Genomic DNA, 18,125 nt, shown 5'->3' with positions numbered 1-18,125 from the left:
TCTCTCCTTGGCTCCTCCACCATCCAAGTCAAAAAGCTGTCATCACTGGAGGAATCTTCTGGACTGTTCATGCTGGCAGATATCAGGGTGATTGAAGCTCCCCATGATAACCAAGGCCTGTGACTGTGAGGTGACTCTCAGCTGGCTGTAGAAGGACTCATCAGCTTCCCTATCCTGATAAGGTGGCCTGTAATAAATACCAGCAGTGTGTCCCATATTAACCTGCCCCTTAATCCGTAGCCACAAGCTCTCAACTCACTCGTCTTCCTCCCTGAGGGAAAGTTCACACACTCCAGTTGCTCTCTCACCTCTAAGACAAGAGGCCATGGGCTTCAGCTCTGCCAGGGGAGGTTTAGGTTGGATATTTGGAAGGAATTCTTTACAGAGAGGGTGATCAGGCATTGGAATGGGCTGCTCAGGGAGAGGATGGATTCTCCATCCCTGGAGGTTTTTAAGCAGAGACTGATGTGGCACTTAGTGCCATGGGCTGGGAATGACGGGGGGAGTGGATCAAGGGTTGGACTTGATGATCCCAGAGCTCCTTCCCAACCTGGATGGTTCTGTGAAAGAGCAGCTCTCCCACCTCACCTTGCTGGCCTAGCTTTTCTAAAAATGATGTAGCCATCGACAACAGCATTCCAGTCATGGGAGCTATCCCAACATCTCTCAGTAATTGGAGAGATCATGGCCTTCTGACCACACACAGATCTCTGGTTTTTCCTGCTTATGGAAGCTCCCTGCTCCATACACGGGTGTGCAGGCATTTCAGAGAGGGAGCTGTGTGTGTGTGTAGCTTTCACACTTGAGGGTGGTGGGCTCTCAAGAAAAAAATCTCTGAGAAGAGCAGGAAGTAAGACAACACATAAAGAAAAATTACATTTAATAATTACTGTTAAATGCCCAGCAACCTGCTGTACCTGAGTAACCTTCCATCATCATTCAAGCCCATAGGCAGACTAAAATTCATCTCAGTGGTGTCGTTTCCAGGAAGTACACCAAGATGGGGACTGTGAGGGGAAACCATTTTGTCTGGAAAACAGGAAGTTAAGAATGGGAATCAGGTGTTTCATCTGGAAAGACAGATGTCTGGAATCCTCTGGGAGGGGTGGAACTGAAGTCACAAAAATTCTGTTCTGTTACTGTGGTAGCACTAACGCTGTATCTCTGAGAAAGCAGGGAAGATCAGTTCTTGTTTTCTTGTATCTGCAAATCTCTGCTAGGTAAAATGATCTGAGGCAACCTTCTTCTTGATTGAAAGGTTTCTAATTCAAGACGTCATCTTTCTCTTAAGTAAAAAAATATCAGTTAAGCATTTCATGTGAATCTGAGTATCTCAGATACCTCAGGTACTGGCAGCTAGTACCTGAGGTACCCCCCACCTTTCTTTTTTACCTCCTTGACTGAAACACAGACAGATAAATCTACGGAGTTACAAGGGAGCGTAATGACATTAAAGCACCTAAATTTCTAATGGGATTTAAAGGTAGTATCTGATTCCTTCAAGATCCTTTGAAATTCCCATCAAAGTGAATTGTTCAAGTCATGACCTTAAGGTAACATTTGAATCAGCCTCACAATCTAGACTTCCAGCATTTTGCTTTAAATATAAGACCTATCCTTTCTTCTATATCCAGTGTATTCTGTTTGTAATTACCAGAAATTAACATTAGAGAAATCAGAACTAATTTTGAGGCTCATTAAGGAGCAAGAATTCATGCTTAACTATTTAAATATTCTTGTTGATCTGGTTTCTGGAGATTAAACTCTGCCATTTTATCTGTCATAGATGTAAGAAACTTGCTAGTACAATAGCACAGTATCTTAGAGTAAAAAAATAACACATGTGTAAACACAGAGATAGTGGTTGCTTACAAAGCCAATTCAGGCAATACAATTTTCCATGACTCCCCATTAAGTCCCATCTAGTCAAGTGATTTTTTTTATTGAGCACTAGCCAGTCATTAGTTTTTTTCTGACTGCTCTACCAAAATATAGTAGATGTGCTAGATTGAGTATGAAGACATATAGAAAAATTTTAAAAAAAATGACACAATTTGAAATTTTGTTTTCAATAGGTTAAAATCCCAAGAAATAGCCAACTGTTGTAGTTCCAATAGAGGTTTCACCTCCAAAATAATTTTGCAGTTGTGTACTCAGCATCCTGAGCCACTAGGATTCAAATTTAGCAGAAACAGGTCTTTGTGTTAGTAATGTCAAGAAAAAAATAGTGAGATTTTATTTACCACAAGATTTATAGAATGAACACTTAAGTAGTATCAGTATTAAGTGCCTGAGAGTTCTTTTTCAGACAAAAAGGACCTAGAAACTGTCTCTTCTCAAAATCATGTCAGGTAGCATTCTTCTGGAGTAACATTAAGCTTTTAACATTAAGCTGAGTTAAAATGAAACCAAAGATATAGATTCATTGTCTTCTGTGAAAGCTTTGATTAGTTGGTAGCAAAGTGAAATCACAGATACCTGTTACAAGTCTACCTTAGTTCTGAGGGCTGTCTTTGCACACAGCCTCGGTCTGTAAGGAACTACTGTTATTTCACCTTAAATGGAGGGAAAAAGAAAAAAACAAAGCCTCTATGGGTTTACATCTCCTTATAACAAATGGAAGCTACAAATCCAAAGTGATTTCTAAATCCTAATTCCTTTGTTGCTTATGAATCTGTAGAGTACATGTCTGACAGCTCCCTTCAGCAGGGATACCTTAACTTTACCAGCTCAGAGGGTTATTTTTATTTTTGCCATTTTGTCATCTTCTGTAAGAAGGCAAAAAATTTTTACAGACCTATTTGCCAAGAAGTGTGGAAGGAACTTAAAGGAAGGCTACTGGTTTATTTGTATTGTTGCACTAGTCAGTGGGCTTTTTTCAATGCTAATTTTTAAATAATGGTTTCAGAGTTAAAGGGAATAGAATGCCAGTTGCTCAGATATTACAGCCTTCACTATAAGACCAATATTGGCATAATCACAGAATCATAGAATTGTTTGCACTGGAAGGGACCTCAGAGGTCACCCAATTCCAACCCCCCTGCATGGGCAGGGGTACCTCTGTCTCTAGAGCAGGTTGCTTACTTGAAGTTAGAGCTCCATCTCTTAATATTTCAATTCTGCAGCTTTATTTCCTTCTTGGAAAGCACGCAGGATGTTTGCCAGGAATTTACTTCTATTGGGAAATGATGGAACTTAACTAATATTTTGAATGACCCACTTGAAGGGGAATTATGTCATTTTTACATAAGCCTATCTGGTGGTCCTTAACCTGATAGTTGGCGTCAGTGGAGGTCTTTGTTGCAAGTGTATTACATATCTAGCTGGCTTATTAGCCTCCAGTTCACGTCAGTAAATGATCTGAACTTAAAAATTATGGGGGTTTAAGAACTTTAAGTTATACAGGAAGTTTTCATATTTTTGTCTTACATAATTGGAGCTGGACTGTAAGAGCTTTCTGAACACTTAGGGAAAAAATTCACAACTTTATGAAGCCACCAAATCTGTGGAGTCATTTATTTCTTTGTAGAGAAAGACTGGTTTCTTTGTTGCCACACACAAACAGAAGTGAGAAGAGTCTATTTAGCTCATTTCTATACTAATGAATAATGGGACTGTGAACATCTTGGAATCCTCTATGAAAGAACTTAATTGCTACTACAGAAATTCGATATTTCACAGAGTGCTACTGAGTGGTAAATTGTAGCTAGATAAGGAAGTAAATATTTGTAACTAACATGACCCTAGAAGTATGTATTTGGCAAAATATACCTTTCCTTGTGTGTGCTCTTTTGTAGTTTCTCATTATACATGTAGAACAAAACAACACCAAATGTAAAATCACCTTTATCCGTATAAAACCTCAGTATTATGGAATGATACAATCATGGTCCATTCTGACAGCATCATCAGAATACCACAGAAATTTACTTTTTGCAGGAGTCTAGCAGTTTAAATAAAAAATTGCAGGTCACCAACAATAGATAGCAACTCGATTTCAAGACTAAGTGGACGGTCACATCAAGAAGTCTTTTCATGAGCAGGCCCACAGAGAAGAAAAGCTAAGGGAAATATAAATGCTATTTCCCTTCAGGTCACGTGCAGCTTCTGAAGTCTTAAAAATAACTGGAGATGTGTTTTGTGCTAAGTGGAGAGGAGGAGCATGTAGCTTGTCCGAAGTCACACTCTGATCTAAAAAAATAACATTTTTTCACCCAAGCTCTTCAACCCACATATGTTCTTAAGATGTGGAATCACTGCAAAATATTTGCCACTGACAAACAAGAGTCTAATAATGAAAAATTGTATTGATAAACATAGTAAGCAAATTGCAGTGACTTAGTGCTCACCACTATTTCACAGTAATTCAGGTCACACTCACCCTTAGGCTTAATGGTTGTGTACTGCAGGTCACAAAGAACAGCAGGGAAAGACAAACATGGACACAGGCCACAGATCCTCAGTGAAACCTTTCAGTCTGGAAACAGAACACCACAACTCCAGGAATTTTAAGAATTAGCACAAGAGTTTGGGGAGTTCAGAAGTAAAAACGATGGAATAACAACAGTCAATGCTATTCATGTGTTCCTAAAACATGTGAGGAAATCCAGAAAAGAATGAAATATGGTTATTCCTTTAATGTAAGAATAGAATGACACACATTTTGTTCAACTAAATTAAATTAATTTTAATTGATGCTGGTGAGTCTTCCAGTCCAATCATCAGGAGGGGGGGGGGGAGGAGGGAAAAGAGACCTATCTGAACTAGATGGCAGTGTCTTTAATTCCTAATTTCATATCTGTCTGGTAGGGATGTGAAAATTTGAGAGTAAAGCTCAGGAATTTCCTGTTGAGAAAATGTGAAGCATCTGAGAGAGGTAAGGGTATGTCATCATGGTAGATGGGTTTATGATAGGAAATTGTTCTATAATGAATTATTCTTGTGAAGTGGTAATTTCATCAGTGGAGGTCTTGATGTCATCTTTGATAGCTGCTGTTGGTCTGGTAGCAGCAGATGCTGAACGTACTCTGGTGTGCAGCACAGAAAGATAGGCTGCAGCTTCTACAAGGATGGGTGATAAGAGGCTTCTGTTTGCTGACAAACTGACAGTATAGCAGTAACAGTTCTGGTGGATACACCAAGCTGTCATAACACAAACATCTTACTGCTTACAAACAGCTGGTATGCAGAAGGTTGGATCAGGTCAGCAGGCAATTGGTTTTATACCATGATGATATACTGTAAATTAGTTTTGTCAGTGCCCAGTGACAGACTGTTACATGGGGACATGGATACACAGCAAAATAGGATGGGTTTTGTACAAGCTCAGCACAATACAATTACCAGTAATGAGACCAACAGCTTATCTTGTGCTATAATCAGTAATCTAACACACATGGCTAAAGAAAACCCTGTGGTTATTAGTACTGAAAAATATAAGAAATTTCTTCCCAATTTGTTTGTTTAGCAGATTATTTACCACAGACTTCTGTTCTTTCTGAACTCTTCAGAACATCCACAGTGAACGCCTGTCCAGAAGTACCTGAGTAAATCTGAATAGTCATCCCCACGACATGAGGGAAATGTCTCCACCTCTGGGTTCAGCCATCTCTTTTGTCAAAGTTCTGGTTCTGTTTAGACCCATCTCTGAGTTGATTCAGTGTTTCACCATTAGGGAACAACAGGATGATTTTCTTCTCCACAACTTTTGCAGTACTTTTCTTAGTTTGAAATGTTAAGCTCAAAAAAGTGCCAGAGATGATGCATGGAGAAGTGGTAGGAAAGCATGGCCCTCATCAGGAAACAAGGTAAACTGGTGCTTACCCTCGCTCAGTTCATCCTCAGGATGCAATACTGAGTCAGAGAGTTGGTCAATTGGGACTTCAACTCTGGGGCACCACTCCAGGAGATTTTGAAAAATTACACTGAGGTACATAAATGTGAGACTCCATTTTATTGAGAAGCTTGATTAAATGTATCTTAGGATGGCTAACCATAAGCCATACAAAGCTGCTGTAAAGCTGTAGGTGTAGGAAAAAAACATTTTATGAAAGTGTATCCATTTAAAGAGGTAAAGGACAGACAAGACCCAAAGCAGTCTCTCAGTAGCAACTCCCAAATGCATGCCATAAAATTGTTTCCTACTCATTATAATGACAATTAAGAAAATTCAAAAATACATATGCTACAGGCTTAGCTTAAAAAACACCCTATTAAAATGGCATAAATGAATCAACAACTTAAGCAATACTTTAAACTTTGTACCTAATCTCTAATTAAGGGGGTTTTCCCTGCGAATAAAGGCTACTATAACTTTCAGAAATGGATACACAGAACAAGTTAAATGATGTAGCAGCAGAACCTGATCAGCAAATGAAGGTTGTTGAAATATGAGTTTTTAAAGCATGGAAACAAAATGTCACATTATTTGTCCATAGCTTTTTTCAAAATCTTTTTTTTTTTAATCTGAATTTTCACACATGATTCCTAAAGAGCAGTGATTGTTCAGCCTTTTATTCTTTTTGCATTAACTCTCCTTTTTTTCTTGGATGTGTTTTAATAGTCAGAACTGGCTGCTAACACCTATCAATCAGCTGAGTATAACAACACTCCCTTCTGGTTTTAAGTGTAAGGTGGAGCCTGTAACCCCCATCATCATGTAAGAAATATGTATAGGTGAAGCAAGGTAAAAATTAAGTAAGAAGAAACAGTCAAAAAAATATAAATGACACTGAGTTAGCCCATCCTGTTCAATTGCAGGAGCTGAGAAGCAAGGCCAAGAGGTGGCTCTGCACTGTGGCAGACAGTGACTTCATCCTGGTATGGGGTGGCAGCACTCCCAATACATCATGCAGAGACTCACTTGGCAGCAGCCTCCTGTACCACTGCTTCCTCCTCTGCTGTGGGCATAATTAGCTAATGGGCCAACAAGCACTGTGCAACAAGTTAATGAGACTACCCCTTTGGTCCAGTAACTCCTTCATAATTTCAGTACTGGTAACTTTAAACTTGCTTAGATTTTCAGAGAGAAGTGAAACATGAGACCATGAAACATGATGCTACCACTATTTTGCCACACCAGAATTGTTTCAGGGATCCTTCAAGTGAAGGACTGCCTATGTGCTTTTACTTGAAAATATTTGTTATGAAAGCTTTCAAAGCATTGCTCGTGTCATGGTAACTTGCTGCACGAGGTAAAAAGCTGACACTAACCAATGAAACAATCAAACAGCAACCAGACACTTCTGCTGGGGAAAAAAAAAAGACCAACAGCCCACTGTACAAGCAATACAACTGAAATAGATTGAAATACCCTGCGAGCTGAAGAATAAAAGTGGGTGTTCAGGTATCTCTGTATATCTTAGCTGCCTGGGCTTCCTGCTCCGTTGACTTTTGCTGATAATGCCTGACACATTTTAGTTTTAAAAAGTAATTGCACTCCACGCTATACATAGATGCTAAATATGCACAGGACATATTTAGCTATTAATACATATCCTTTTGCTGCATTGTGTTGTAAAAAAGCATTATTTCAGGTATAGACACGACTGCAGTGGTAATAGAGCAGGGGGAGATCTGTTGTAGTCAATTTTCCTGAGTAGAAAAGCAGGCTGAAGAGATGGTGTCATCTGTAGTGTCTCCATTCAAACAGATCATTGCTACAGATAAATTCACACTGTGCTATGACTCTTGTTGTCATTTACAAGTTCTCATTTTCTCCTGTTGGATGTTTTGAAGGATCCAGTCCATGCTGCTTCATCTGCACTGCGATATCAAACAAGTAATCATAACACTCACACCTAAAATTAAAGGAGAAAAGTGAAATGTAAAATAAGGCATAAGTCTTTTCATGTTTTATGAAAAGTAATGTTTTTTTTCCTTCAACTGTGTATTACCAATGCAATGGTCTGACTGGACAGCTCTATAGTAATTTATTTCCATTGCTCCAGTATGGAAAATACCCAGCATTTTTGCTACATGATGCTGATTTGTTGCATTTACATCAGCAAACAAGGAAGTAAATTCCAAAAATGGGAATAGGGAAGAATACACAAACAATATTGGCAGGTGTCATATAATAGCAGAGATATGAAAGGGAATAATGAAGTGGAATCATGAGTGAAGCCATTCCCAAAAGCTCCCTATATGCTCAGTGAGGTCAGAACTTAATGTTCTGAACCATTGTCCATTGACCAGAAATACACAGACATTAATGACACAATGTTCCTAAATTGTACTCACATTGTTTTGGCTTTTTCCCATGTTTCTCCCCATACGTAAACTCCGTGACGTCTGACCAACACAGCACAAGAGTCTGGGTATTTTTCCAGTGCATGTGCCATTCTTCCCTTGAGATCTTTCTCTTCTGGTGTATTCTCAATAATGGGCACCACTAGTGTATCATCATATCTAGAAGAAAAACGAATGTTCACGTATTTTTAAAAATGCTCTGTTTGGATGGATGAAGCTTTTCCCTAAGAAAGATTCTTCTTTGTGTAAAGATGTTAACAAATCCTCAACACTAGTGATTCTATGTTCTTGTGAGTCATGCCATAGTGTAAGACCTCTCAGAAACATCTCTCACTCTCAAATGTTTGCTATGCTGGCAGTACCTGAGCTGCACTTGAGGCACAAAAAGAAATGAACACTTTAATGTTTTAGGTGGAGCTGTTTGTTCCCATATCACTTTGTAGTTGAGTCACTTTACCACTTTTTCAGACTCTTTTCATCCTGTATTGGCATCACCTACAAGCTTTATCTCAGATTAAATTATTTAAAAGAATCACAGCACAGAAGAAGGAAATGAAGCTGTTTGCTGGAGAGCAGAACAAAATTAATTTAGGTATTCCAAAAAGCCCCTGGAAATAAGATTGTCCTTCTAAGGCATATAAATAGAAAGTAGAGTCAACAGATGAAAAATAAATTCTCTGTGATGCAGCCATTGGTGGGCTATATGTGATCTTAAGAGAGCCTGAGAACCCCAGTTCCAAAGACAAGATGATGCATGTTACTCAGTGGAACTTGCCTAACAGTTTCTTCTGAAGGAGGACTTGGATATTTGGCATTGTTTGAACCTTAATTAACACTGGCAGAAACTTGTTTAAATGTTTTAATAAGTCCCCAGTTCAGGATCAGATTCATCATTGAGATCACATAGATATTTCATGACTGGATGGCACTAGTGCTTATTTTTATAAAACAGAGAGAGAAAGTAATGGTAAAAATAATACAGCTTGCACTTCAAATCAGATACTCAGAAAATGGCAAAGTGTCATCCTTTACAGTCTTCAATGCTGATGTTTTCTTGAGGAAGTCTATAAAAATAGCAAATGAAGAAAATGAAGTGGTTTTTGTAGTTTTCCTTTGACTGTTTGCTACTAGTGAGGCCAAATAAGCTAAGGGACTGATTTCCTAGGTTTGGCTTCCTACTTGGACCTGAGTTTGGAGTTTATACCTGAGCAGGTAGAAATACGATAACATTCCTAACCTTAACCATAAGCTTTTGATCAAGAATTAATTTCTACAAATGCTAAAGAAGACTGAATGAGTTCAATACTTGGTATCTCTTCAGTTTTAGTGAAAGATAAGCAGCCAACACTTAGCCAAACATTTTATGTAAAATACCTTGGGAGAGTCTCATATTCTCAAAGCTGTTTATTACAGATCTAGTTCTCCTTCTACTGAAGTCTAGGGTAAAACTATTCTGGCATCCCTGGGATTGTATTTAGGCCAACAAATACTTCTGATAATTTTATCTTGATCATTTTCCTGGATAGCTTCCAGAAAAGATTTATGTTATTAAAAACAACATATTGTCAAACCCTTCACACAAATATATGCTGAATCAAATTTATTTTGAAGTCAGTGGGGAGCCTTGAGTGAGGCAAAACAGTGGAACCAGTCTTGTATGGAAGAATATGTACTTAGAAACCATATCATCTGGAGCTTTGGTTTTCTTTAGTTTCTCTGTTATATTAACAGCATCGAACAGAACAACTCAGAGATATGGATCCAAATAAGTACATGTTTGAGAATTAAAAATGTATATCCAATAAAGAAACTTGCTGTGGATTTTTTAAAAAACAGAGTTGTTACACAGTTCAATACAGTGGGTATCTTTTGCTAGATGAAAAATACAAATGCCAATGCTGACAAGAAGGTAAAGGTGGCAAGCCTGTCAAAACTGAACAAAATATGCCTGGGTGTAAAACCACATGCAAGACATATGGCTTGCTCCTTTACCAAAGGGCAATAGTTACAAAAATTAACATCAAAAAGAGGAAAGAATTTAGTTTAGTTCAATTTTTCAACTAGCTGTCACATATTACACAAATGGTGTTTGAAGATCTCAATTCAACACTCTGTGGGTGGAATCCTTAAAACAAGCCATCACACATCATTTGGAATAACTCAGCACTTACCTCAGAGCTTATCCTTGAAAAGTAATGACATTACTTTTAATGAGTTGTTTATTCTGAATTTTCTTTCAAAGTCTGTCAAATAAATCTGAAATCCTTTACCCTCTTAACATGCCCTGAACTAGCACAGGCTGTATGTGAAGTTCACCCAGTTCTAGTTTGTATGTTATCAATCTCACCTAATGTTGCTTGGCTCCAGTTTCAGTTTAACATTGTATACATGTGTTAACAACTCTGTTCTTCAGGTATCTGTGAAGCCATAACACTTTATTTGGTTTTTTTCTGTAGACTGCAGTAGCTTTGACATTACAAGATTTTATCTTAGATCTCTTCCATAGGTTTAAGACTATCTTAAAGAAATATAACGACTGATTTATTCCAGAGGTCTTGCTTCTCATTCCCTGTACTTTATTTTACACACTTTAACACACACAACTCAGATGACTTGTCATCTATTTATATTGCTGAAAGCAAATGATCAGAGCATTGGCTCTTTTCTCAGATACAGGGAAGTACCTGTAATGGCCTCCCGAGGTACACTTCTGGATTCCTTTTATCATCTCCTGATGGGTAATACTGAACTCAGTCCCTGGGTAAAGAAGGGTAGCCATAACAGCAGCCTTGGAATGAGTATGAATCACTGCTCCTGCCCCTGAGAACAGAAAAAGAGAAAAGAAAAAAATACTTCTAGAAAAAATATGAAAGTCTGTCTATAAAGAATGTTTTCTCATGTACTTCATTTCCTTTGGCCAGGCATCTTAGCAAAAGCTGATCTACTGTATTAGAGGAAAAAAATATACAGAAATCTAAATAAAGGTGTGAGCTAATTACTTATCTATAAATGATAGTTACAGACTGTCTTAGGACGGTAGTATTAACTTCTGGTTGGTGATAAAACCTAGGAGAGAAACCACTTGCACAAATTCAAAGAAAAACACTACTTTTATATTTCTTTACATACTGCAATAGCTGAAATACTCCACTAACTATATCAGAGTTCTGAGATTCTAAAGAATTCCTAAACTTGTTTGTGAGATGGAAGTAAACTTCTTCCATAAGACTTTCTTTTATGCTAGTACTTTCAGTTATACAGTGAGTCTGTGAAAAAAACCATATTATTATGTCATGATGGAAAGATTGGTAGGCAATAAATTTACTTATAAAGTTGCAGTGTTTCCAAACATATGAAATCAGTTTTCCTTGGGTGCTAATGTAAGCTTCTTGTGCAGAAATATCAGAAGAGCCTCACTAAATACCTTCTGAAGTATCCCAGGTAATTCTTACACAGCAGCAAAAGCTCTCTGTGACTGTCTACCTGCAAAAGAAAACCATTCCTACTTTTTTCACCTCTCTGTAATTGAGAACTTCTGATCCCAGCCACTGTTGTAAAAGGATCTGAAACATAGTTGCTGATTAGGTAAAACTGCTGGTATAAAACTGCTGTGAATTCCCCAGTGACTCCTGCAGCCTACTAATGTATAGCGCACTGAAAATTAGTGCCAAAAAGATGATCAGAGGAATAGCAACATGAGATTAAAATGTAAATGTCTAAATGACTAAACTACTAAAATGTAAATGGCACTGTATGTTACCACAGACTGCCTTCAGTTGTACATATTCCTTTGCAAATCAATTTATTTTATATTTTAATGTTTATTTCACTGTAACCTCCATGTATACAGAAAATGGTATAGAATTCCAGTTTTGTGAATGTGTATATACAGTGTTTCAGTCATCACTGGCTACACACCTCTCATAGTGTAGGCATTCATAAAAAGTGGAGTGCACTGGCTTTTCTTTAGTTTCTTGTGTGGTGGAGGAACACTGATGTCTCGTTCATTTATGTCACAAACAAATATATCTTCTGGCTGTAAAAAACAAGAAATTATTTTGACCTGTGATGACCTGAATAGTTTCATTTTCCTTCTAGGGAGACAAATACATACTCTATGTATTTATTATGGAATGTGACAAACTTTGTAGAAATGCTGTGATGTACTGCATTTATTCTAGCTTCTTACTAACATCGCCAGGGAGCACTGCTGTGAAACCCCAGGTTTCTATTTCTCAATGTATTTACCCTCAGACCTATCAAACAACAAATACTTTCCACATATTTTTCTATTCTGGGGGAGTTCCTGTCATAAAATATTTATAATTCACTATTCTCCCACATACTTATGTTTTGAGGTTTTTATGGATAAAGGAGACAGATAGGCAAGGTCACCTTTTCATGGGGAGTGCCCATCTATTTACTGATTATATCAAGACAAAGACTTGTAATCACTCAAATTAAATAAGATAAAGTATTAATGCCACAGTAACTTGAAACTGTAGCCAGACATCTGTGAAGTCATTAAAATGGACAAAGCATAAAGCTGGAGTAATTCTAGAGTCTCACAATCTTCTGTGTTAAAGCAAAGCAATCATCAAGATAAATCTATGCAAGCCACTGAAACACATTGGCTTGCAATGCTAGTGACTACTGGGGAAAAATCCTCTGTTATTTCAGTAATACAGTCCTTAGTATAACAAATTTCTAACTTTACATAAGGAAAAAGGAAACTCTAAACAAAAATGCTTTCATCTATCTTAAGATGAGCTCTCAGGTAAAAAACAATTCAATGTACCTGTATTCTTTCCTTTTGGACTCCTGAAGGAGCAATGTAGATTTCATTCCTGAGAAAAGTTACAGACAGGAAAAATCAATAAACATAGGGTTGTTCAACTGCACAGGCATTAGAGCTCTTGGTTCAATGAATAGGAAATAGAAAATCTAGCTCTTCATAATTTAATAACTTTCTTGCTTCTCCACAGATTGTTGTAGAGGGTTTTCAAAACAGAACCAAATCACACAAGGGCACATGAGTGTGCAGAGATGCAAAACCATGCTTTCAACTTGACAAGAGATGTGAAACACAGGGAGGAAGTCCAGCCTTATTTTTGCTGCAAAACAAACAACAAAGTCTCACCCTTCAATAATTCAAAACTCAAATCTCTCTAATTCTGAATAAAAACAGAACAGGAGAAATTGCAAGCAGACACTGATCTATGACAAAATGTGGCAAAACCATTGCTTAAAAATCCACAGACTATATAAAAAACATTAATTAACTGTAGTGCAGTATTACACAATGTAAATAATTTCACTTCTTGTTATAACTGTGTAGTTTAGGTGTTAAATTAATTTACATGTAACTAATTCCATGCGTTTCAATGACTGAAATTCAAGCAGCAGTGCATTACTTCTTGTGAGGTTTAAATAAAAAAAAAGACTATAAAAATTCATTTAAATTAAGAAGATTTTAAGACGGTATCTGAAGTATTTTCAATAATAGCAAAAAAAATTAATCAAATTATCTCTCTCAATTGTAATCACTCTTTGGTTTCAGCAGTAACACACTAAACTCAGGACCAGAGAGACATCTAGTGAAGAAGTAGTCAAGTTACAGATTTGTTTCCTAAGGCCCATGAGATGTTTTGTATTTCTGGACCAGGGCACTTAGGAGAGCAACAAAGCTGGTGTAGAGTTAAGAGAACAACTGGGGTTATTTAGTCTGGAGAAAAGCAGGTGCCACATCCAGTCTCTTTTTAAATACCTCCAGGGATGGAGAATCCACTACTTCCCAGGGCAGCCCATTCCAATGCCTGATCACCCTCTTGGTAAAGAAATTCTTTCTAATATCCAACCTAAACCTCCCCTGGCACAACTTGAGACCGTGCCCTCTTGTCTTGTTGAGAGTCGTCTGGGAAAAGAGACCAACCCCCACCTGGCTCCAACCTCCTTTCAGGGAGTTGTAGAGAGTGATGAGGTCTCCCCTGAGCCTCCTCTTCTCCAGGCTGAACACCCCCAGCTCCCTCAGCCTCTCCTCATAGGATCTGTGCTCGAGTACCTTCACCAGCCTGGTTGCCCTCCTTTGGACCCACTCCAGGACCTCAACCTCCTTCCTAAACTGAGGAGCCCAGAACTGGACACAGGACTCGAGGTGTGGCCTCACCAGGGCTGAGTACAGGGGGCAGAATCACTTCCTTGGACCTGCTGGCCACGCTGTTCCTGATCCAGGCCAGGATGCCATTGGCCTTCTTGGCCACCTGGGCACACTGCTGGCTCATGTTCAGCTTCCTGGCAATCCAGTCTCCCAGGTCCCTTTCTGCCTGGCTGCTCTCCATCCACTCTGTCCCCAGCCTGTAGCACTGCATGGGGGAACAGGAGACAGCTTAAAAACCTAAGTGGTGTTCCTTAGTAGTGAATACACATCAAAAATTGCTTTGCTGCTACCTGTCCTGCTTTAAGTATATGTCAAGAATATGTCCTTAGATAATTATCTTAGAACAGTAATTTTCTTCTTAAAGGATGTGTTTTGCTTGCAAAATGTCTAGGGTGGGAGTCATCTCATCTACCTCCTGAAAGCCATGTGCCTGGTGTAACCCACTCTACAGTCCACACAATGAAATGAGACACAGGGAATGCATTGTCCCTTAAAGGCCACTAAACAAAGACAGTAAACGGACAGGAAAAAGTCACTCTCTGATGTTATCTCTCTCCATGAGTTTAGACTAGCCACCTCACTTCCATATGGGTAAACTTGACATTCTGTTAATTTCCCTCTACCTTCTTGCTTACTCTTGATTTTGACATTTATAAAGGAACTGGAATGCCCTCATCAGTGACTAACCACAGCCATCCTCTCTCTCTAACCATCACATTCTTTTCTATCTCTACTTACCCATGTTTCAGGCTGATTCCACCACCAGTTCCTGTTACCCAGCCTAAATCATAAAACAGCTTGCAAAGCTCTGGGATGAGATTTCTTGGATGTAACATCTCCTAAAAATAAAGAAATCAATTAAAACCCACAAGAAACATAACAAACCTAAGAATGTCAATTCTGAAATTCAGTTTAGAGGGGCAGTACTTTTCCCCTGCAGCACAACAGTCTAATTTACGCTTATGAACTTGAGATACAAAATGACCAGGTGTCTGCACAATGCAAGTTACACTTTGCAGGGGCCATCCACACTGTGACACTAACAAATGAAACCCATAAATAAAATGCATGTCTGATTATCCTCCACAGCAAAGGTCTCATCTGAAATTTATTGGAGTGCAGTGGCTCACAGGGATTACATCAGTGAGATTCAGTCATAGATTACTGTTATAAAAAAAAAGAAAGATAAATTTAATATTATCCATTTTGTAAAGCTTAACTAATAACTTCTCATTGAAATAGTTTTCTGTAGGTCTGTTTTGCTCAATTCACAAGTTTCAGTAGAACAGACCTTATTAGTTATGTTATTTAGTATTTTTTACATACAAGTCAAAAATAGCAATGGCAATACAGGGAAATTCTTTGATGAACTTCACATTTTTACAATGTGAGTTTACCTCACGTGCAGTTGAGCCAGAAGACAAACTGTATTTTAAAAATATTTATTTCAGAAGGAAAATAAATTCAGATTGTCCATATTCTACTGTTTATTACACTGATAAATATATCTAACTATTAATCAAAGGTACTATAGTGACAGCTATTAATTGATAGTTATTCTAACCAGAATGGGCTTACAGTACAAGCCAAAACTATTTGTTTGAAATCCTAAATGTTACTCTGCTTAATCACATAAATCTAAGAAAGCTGTTCATAACAGGGAGCAGTCTTTGACAAGTGAGTATTACACTGGAGAATAAAGAATTTTGCATGTTGCAATAATTTACATGAGAAATATAACCCGTAGACACAGAGAGACCTGTGAGATGCTACTTTAATTATTGCTGTGTGCTTTATTTATGCATTTGCTTATTGTCTGGAGTATTTATTGTAGTTTATCTGAGATAGTAAAAAGCCAAAGTCTTCCTTAATTTACCCATGTAAAAATAATTACTGTATGTGCTTTCACAAAGATCTCCATAGGACTGAACTCATCAAGTAAGAATTGAAAAGTAGAGAAGCAGGAGGCAACTTGCCCCTTCCCTCTCCCTGGTGATTATTTCCCCCTACATTATCACAGTAATACAGCTAGGTTTTTTTTTACATATGCTTTGAGCCTGAGAAGTACTTCAAACTTCACCTTAGTGCAGCTCGATATTCTTCAGTGGCACTTGTTTCTGAAATGATTACCTTTAAAGAACTGGGATTCAGTTCAGATGCTATTCCTGCCTGCTCTGATTTTGTTTCTGTTATTTATAGTCTCTTTTAATATATTAAAAAATCATCTGTTCAGTCATTTCAAGTGACAGACACAAGACCCTAAGCAAGACTCCTAAAAACTTGTACAAGAAGTTTGGGTGGGTTTTTTTAGCTTGCTCATTGCTCTCATTTATTTCTAGAGAATTAATGGCTGTATGTAATTTTTATCTATTCTCCTGTCATGAAACTGTTTGTCCAGCTGTAATTTCCTTCAACCCCTCAACTCCAGGGGATGGTGCCCCGAGTCTGCCTCCTGATCTCTCCACTACACATCTCCAGCAACTACAAAAGGATTTCAGACGTACATCTCACTGTCCCTCCCTGATACTGGTTGCCCAAGGAGGCTGTGGACACCCCCTCCCTGGCAGTGTTCAGGCCCAGGTTGGATGGGGATCTCGTGGGCTCCATGCCCACGCAGGGGGTCTGGAACCAGGTGATGCTGAAGACCCCTTCCAAAATGAAGCCATTCCCTGGTTTTATGATTCCGTAGCATCTCTGTACTCCCTGATAATTACTGACTGACGAAGGCTGCTGCCTCATCCCTACGGTTACAAACCCAGACCCAACGCCTGCGAACTCCAAGTGCTGCCCTGGGGACACAGAGTTCCGCAGGTGCGCAGCGGGCAGAGCGCGGTGCGGGCCCGCAGGGGCGGCAGCGCTGTCCCGGGGAGCTATCCCGGGGAGCTGTGCCGCCTCGGGCCTCAGGAGAGTGCCTGGGGGGACCGAACCACCGACCGGGGTGCTGAAAGGAGACGGCGCGGGGAGGAGAGATCCTGCGAGCCCCGCACCGCGCAGGGGCTGTGCGTGGGGCTGTGCGTGGCTGCTCCTGGCTGTGCGTGGGTCTGTGCGTAGGTTTGTGCCTGGCTGTGCGTGGGTCTGTTCCTGGCTGTGCTGGGGGCTGTGCGTGGGTTTGTGCCTGGCTCTGCGTGGGTCTGTTCCTGGCTGTGCTGGGGGCTCTGCGTGGCCGCGCGTTACCTGTGCGGCGGGGCGGGCGTTGGCGGCGGCTTCCATGGCGCTGGTGGGAGCGGCGCGCAGGGGGCCTCCGCACACGGATCCTTTGGCGGCCTCGCGGGCGCCTGCTGAGCGCTCGGGTCCCGCTGACCCCAGAGATGCTCTGGCGGGGCGGAGAGGGCCCTAGCCCGGGGAGGCGGCGCAGGGGGCCGGGGGACGATGGAGTCCAACAGCCCCTGCGTCGGGAGAGGCGGGAAGGGTCAGCAGCGGGTGTAGCTGGGGAGGAGATGAGGAGATGCGCCACCGGGCGAAGGGAAGGCAGTGTTCAGAGGGACGGGGGTGCACCTGCGGTGGGCGTCTGCTTGTCGTACGGGGCGACAGGGGCAGGACCGAGCCGGAGAGAGGCTGAGAGCCCACGGCAGGTGCTGTGCGGGACCCGCCGGTGTGTCAGGTGCGGGCAGGCGGCCAGAGGCTGGGGAGGGGGCGTTGGTGGAGCCGTTCCTCCGCGCTGAGGCGGCTTCCTGCGGGATAGCGGCCGTGATGCTATTTATTTTTTTTTTTTTTTTTT

At 40.0% G+C, this 18,125-nt stretch overlaps 1 protein-coding gene across 2 annotated transcripts; it reads right to left on the bottom strand.

Annotated features, from left to right (window-relative positions):
- Positions 1 to 3,824: 3,824 nt before the first annotated feature.
- Positions 3,825 to 18,071, bottom strand: APIP (APAF1 interacting protein). Of its 2 annotated transcripts, XM_030451672.1 has the most exons (8): positions 17,582 to 18,071; positions 15,482 to 15,571; positions 15,146 to 15,248; positions 13,049 to 13,097; positions 12,169 to 12,286; positions 10,935 to 11,070; positions 8,242 to 8,409; positions 7,684 to 7,799 (listed from the first exon to the last, which is right to left on the bottom strand). In XM_030451672.1, exons 3-8 carry the CDS (start codon positions 15,241 to 15,243, stop codon positions 7,700 to 7,702), a joined length of 669 nt encoding a protein of 222 aa, XP_030307532.1. In that variant the 5' UTR covers positions 15,244 to 15,248; positions 15,482 to 15,571; positions 17,582 to 18,071; the 3' UTR covers positions 7,684 to 7,699. The 2 variants fall into 2 exon arrangements, with proteins under 2 accessions (XP_030307531.1, XP_030307532.1); XM_030451671.1 differs by lacking the exon at positions 15,482 to 15,571 and having other exon boundaries at positions 3,825 to 7,799; positions 15,146 to 15,246.
- Positions 18,072 to 18,125: the final 54 nt, after the last annotated feature.

Source organism: Calypte anna, chromosome 5A (assembly GCF_003957555.1).
Source record: "Calypte anna isolate BGI_N300 chromosome 5A, bCalAnn1_v1.p, whole genome shotgun sequence".
NCBI lineage: Eukaryota > Metazoa > Chordata > Aves > Apodiformes > Trochilidae > Calypte > Calypte anna.
Note: the sequence above shows the minus strand (reverse complement) of the source record. Positions and strands in the feature narration are given on the sequence as shown.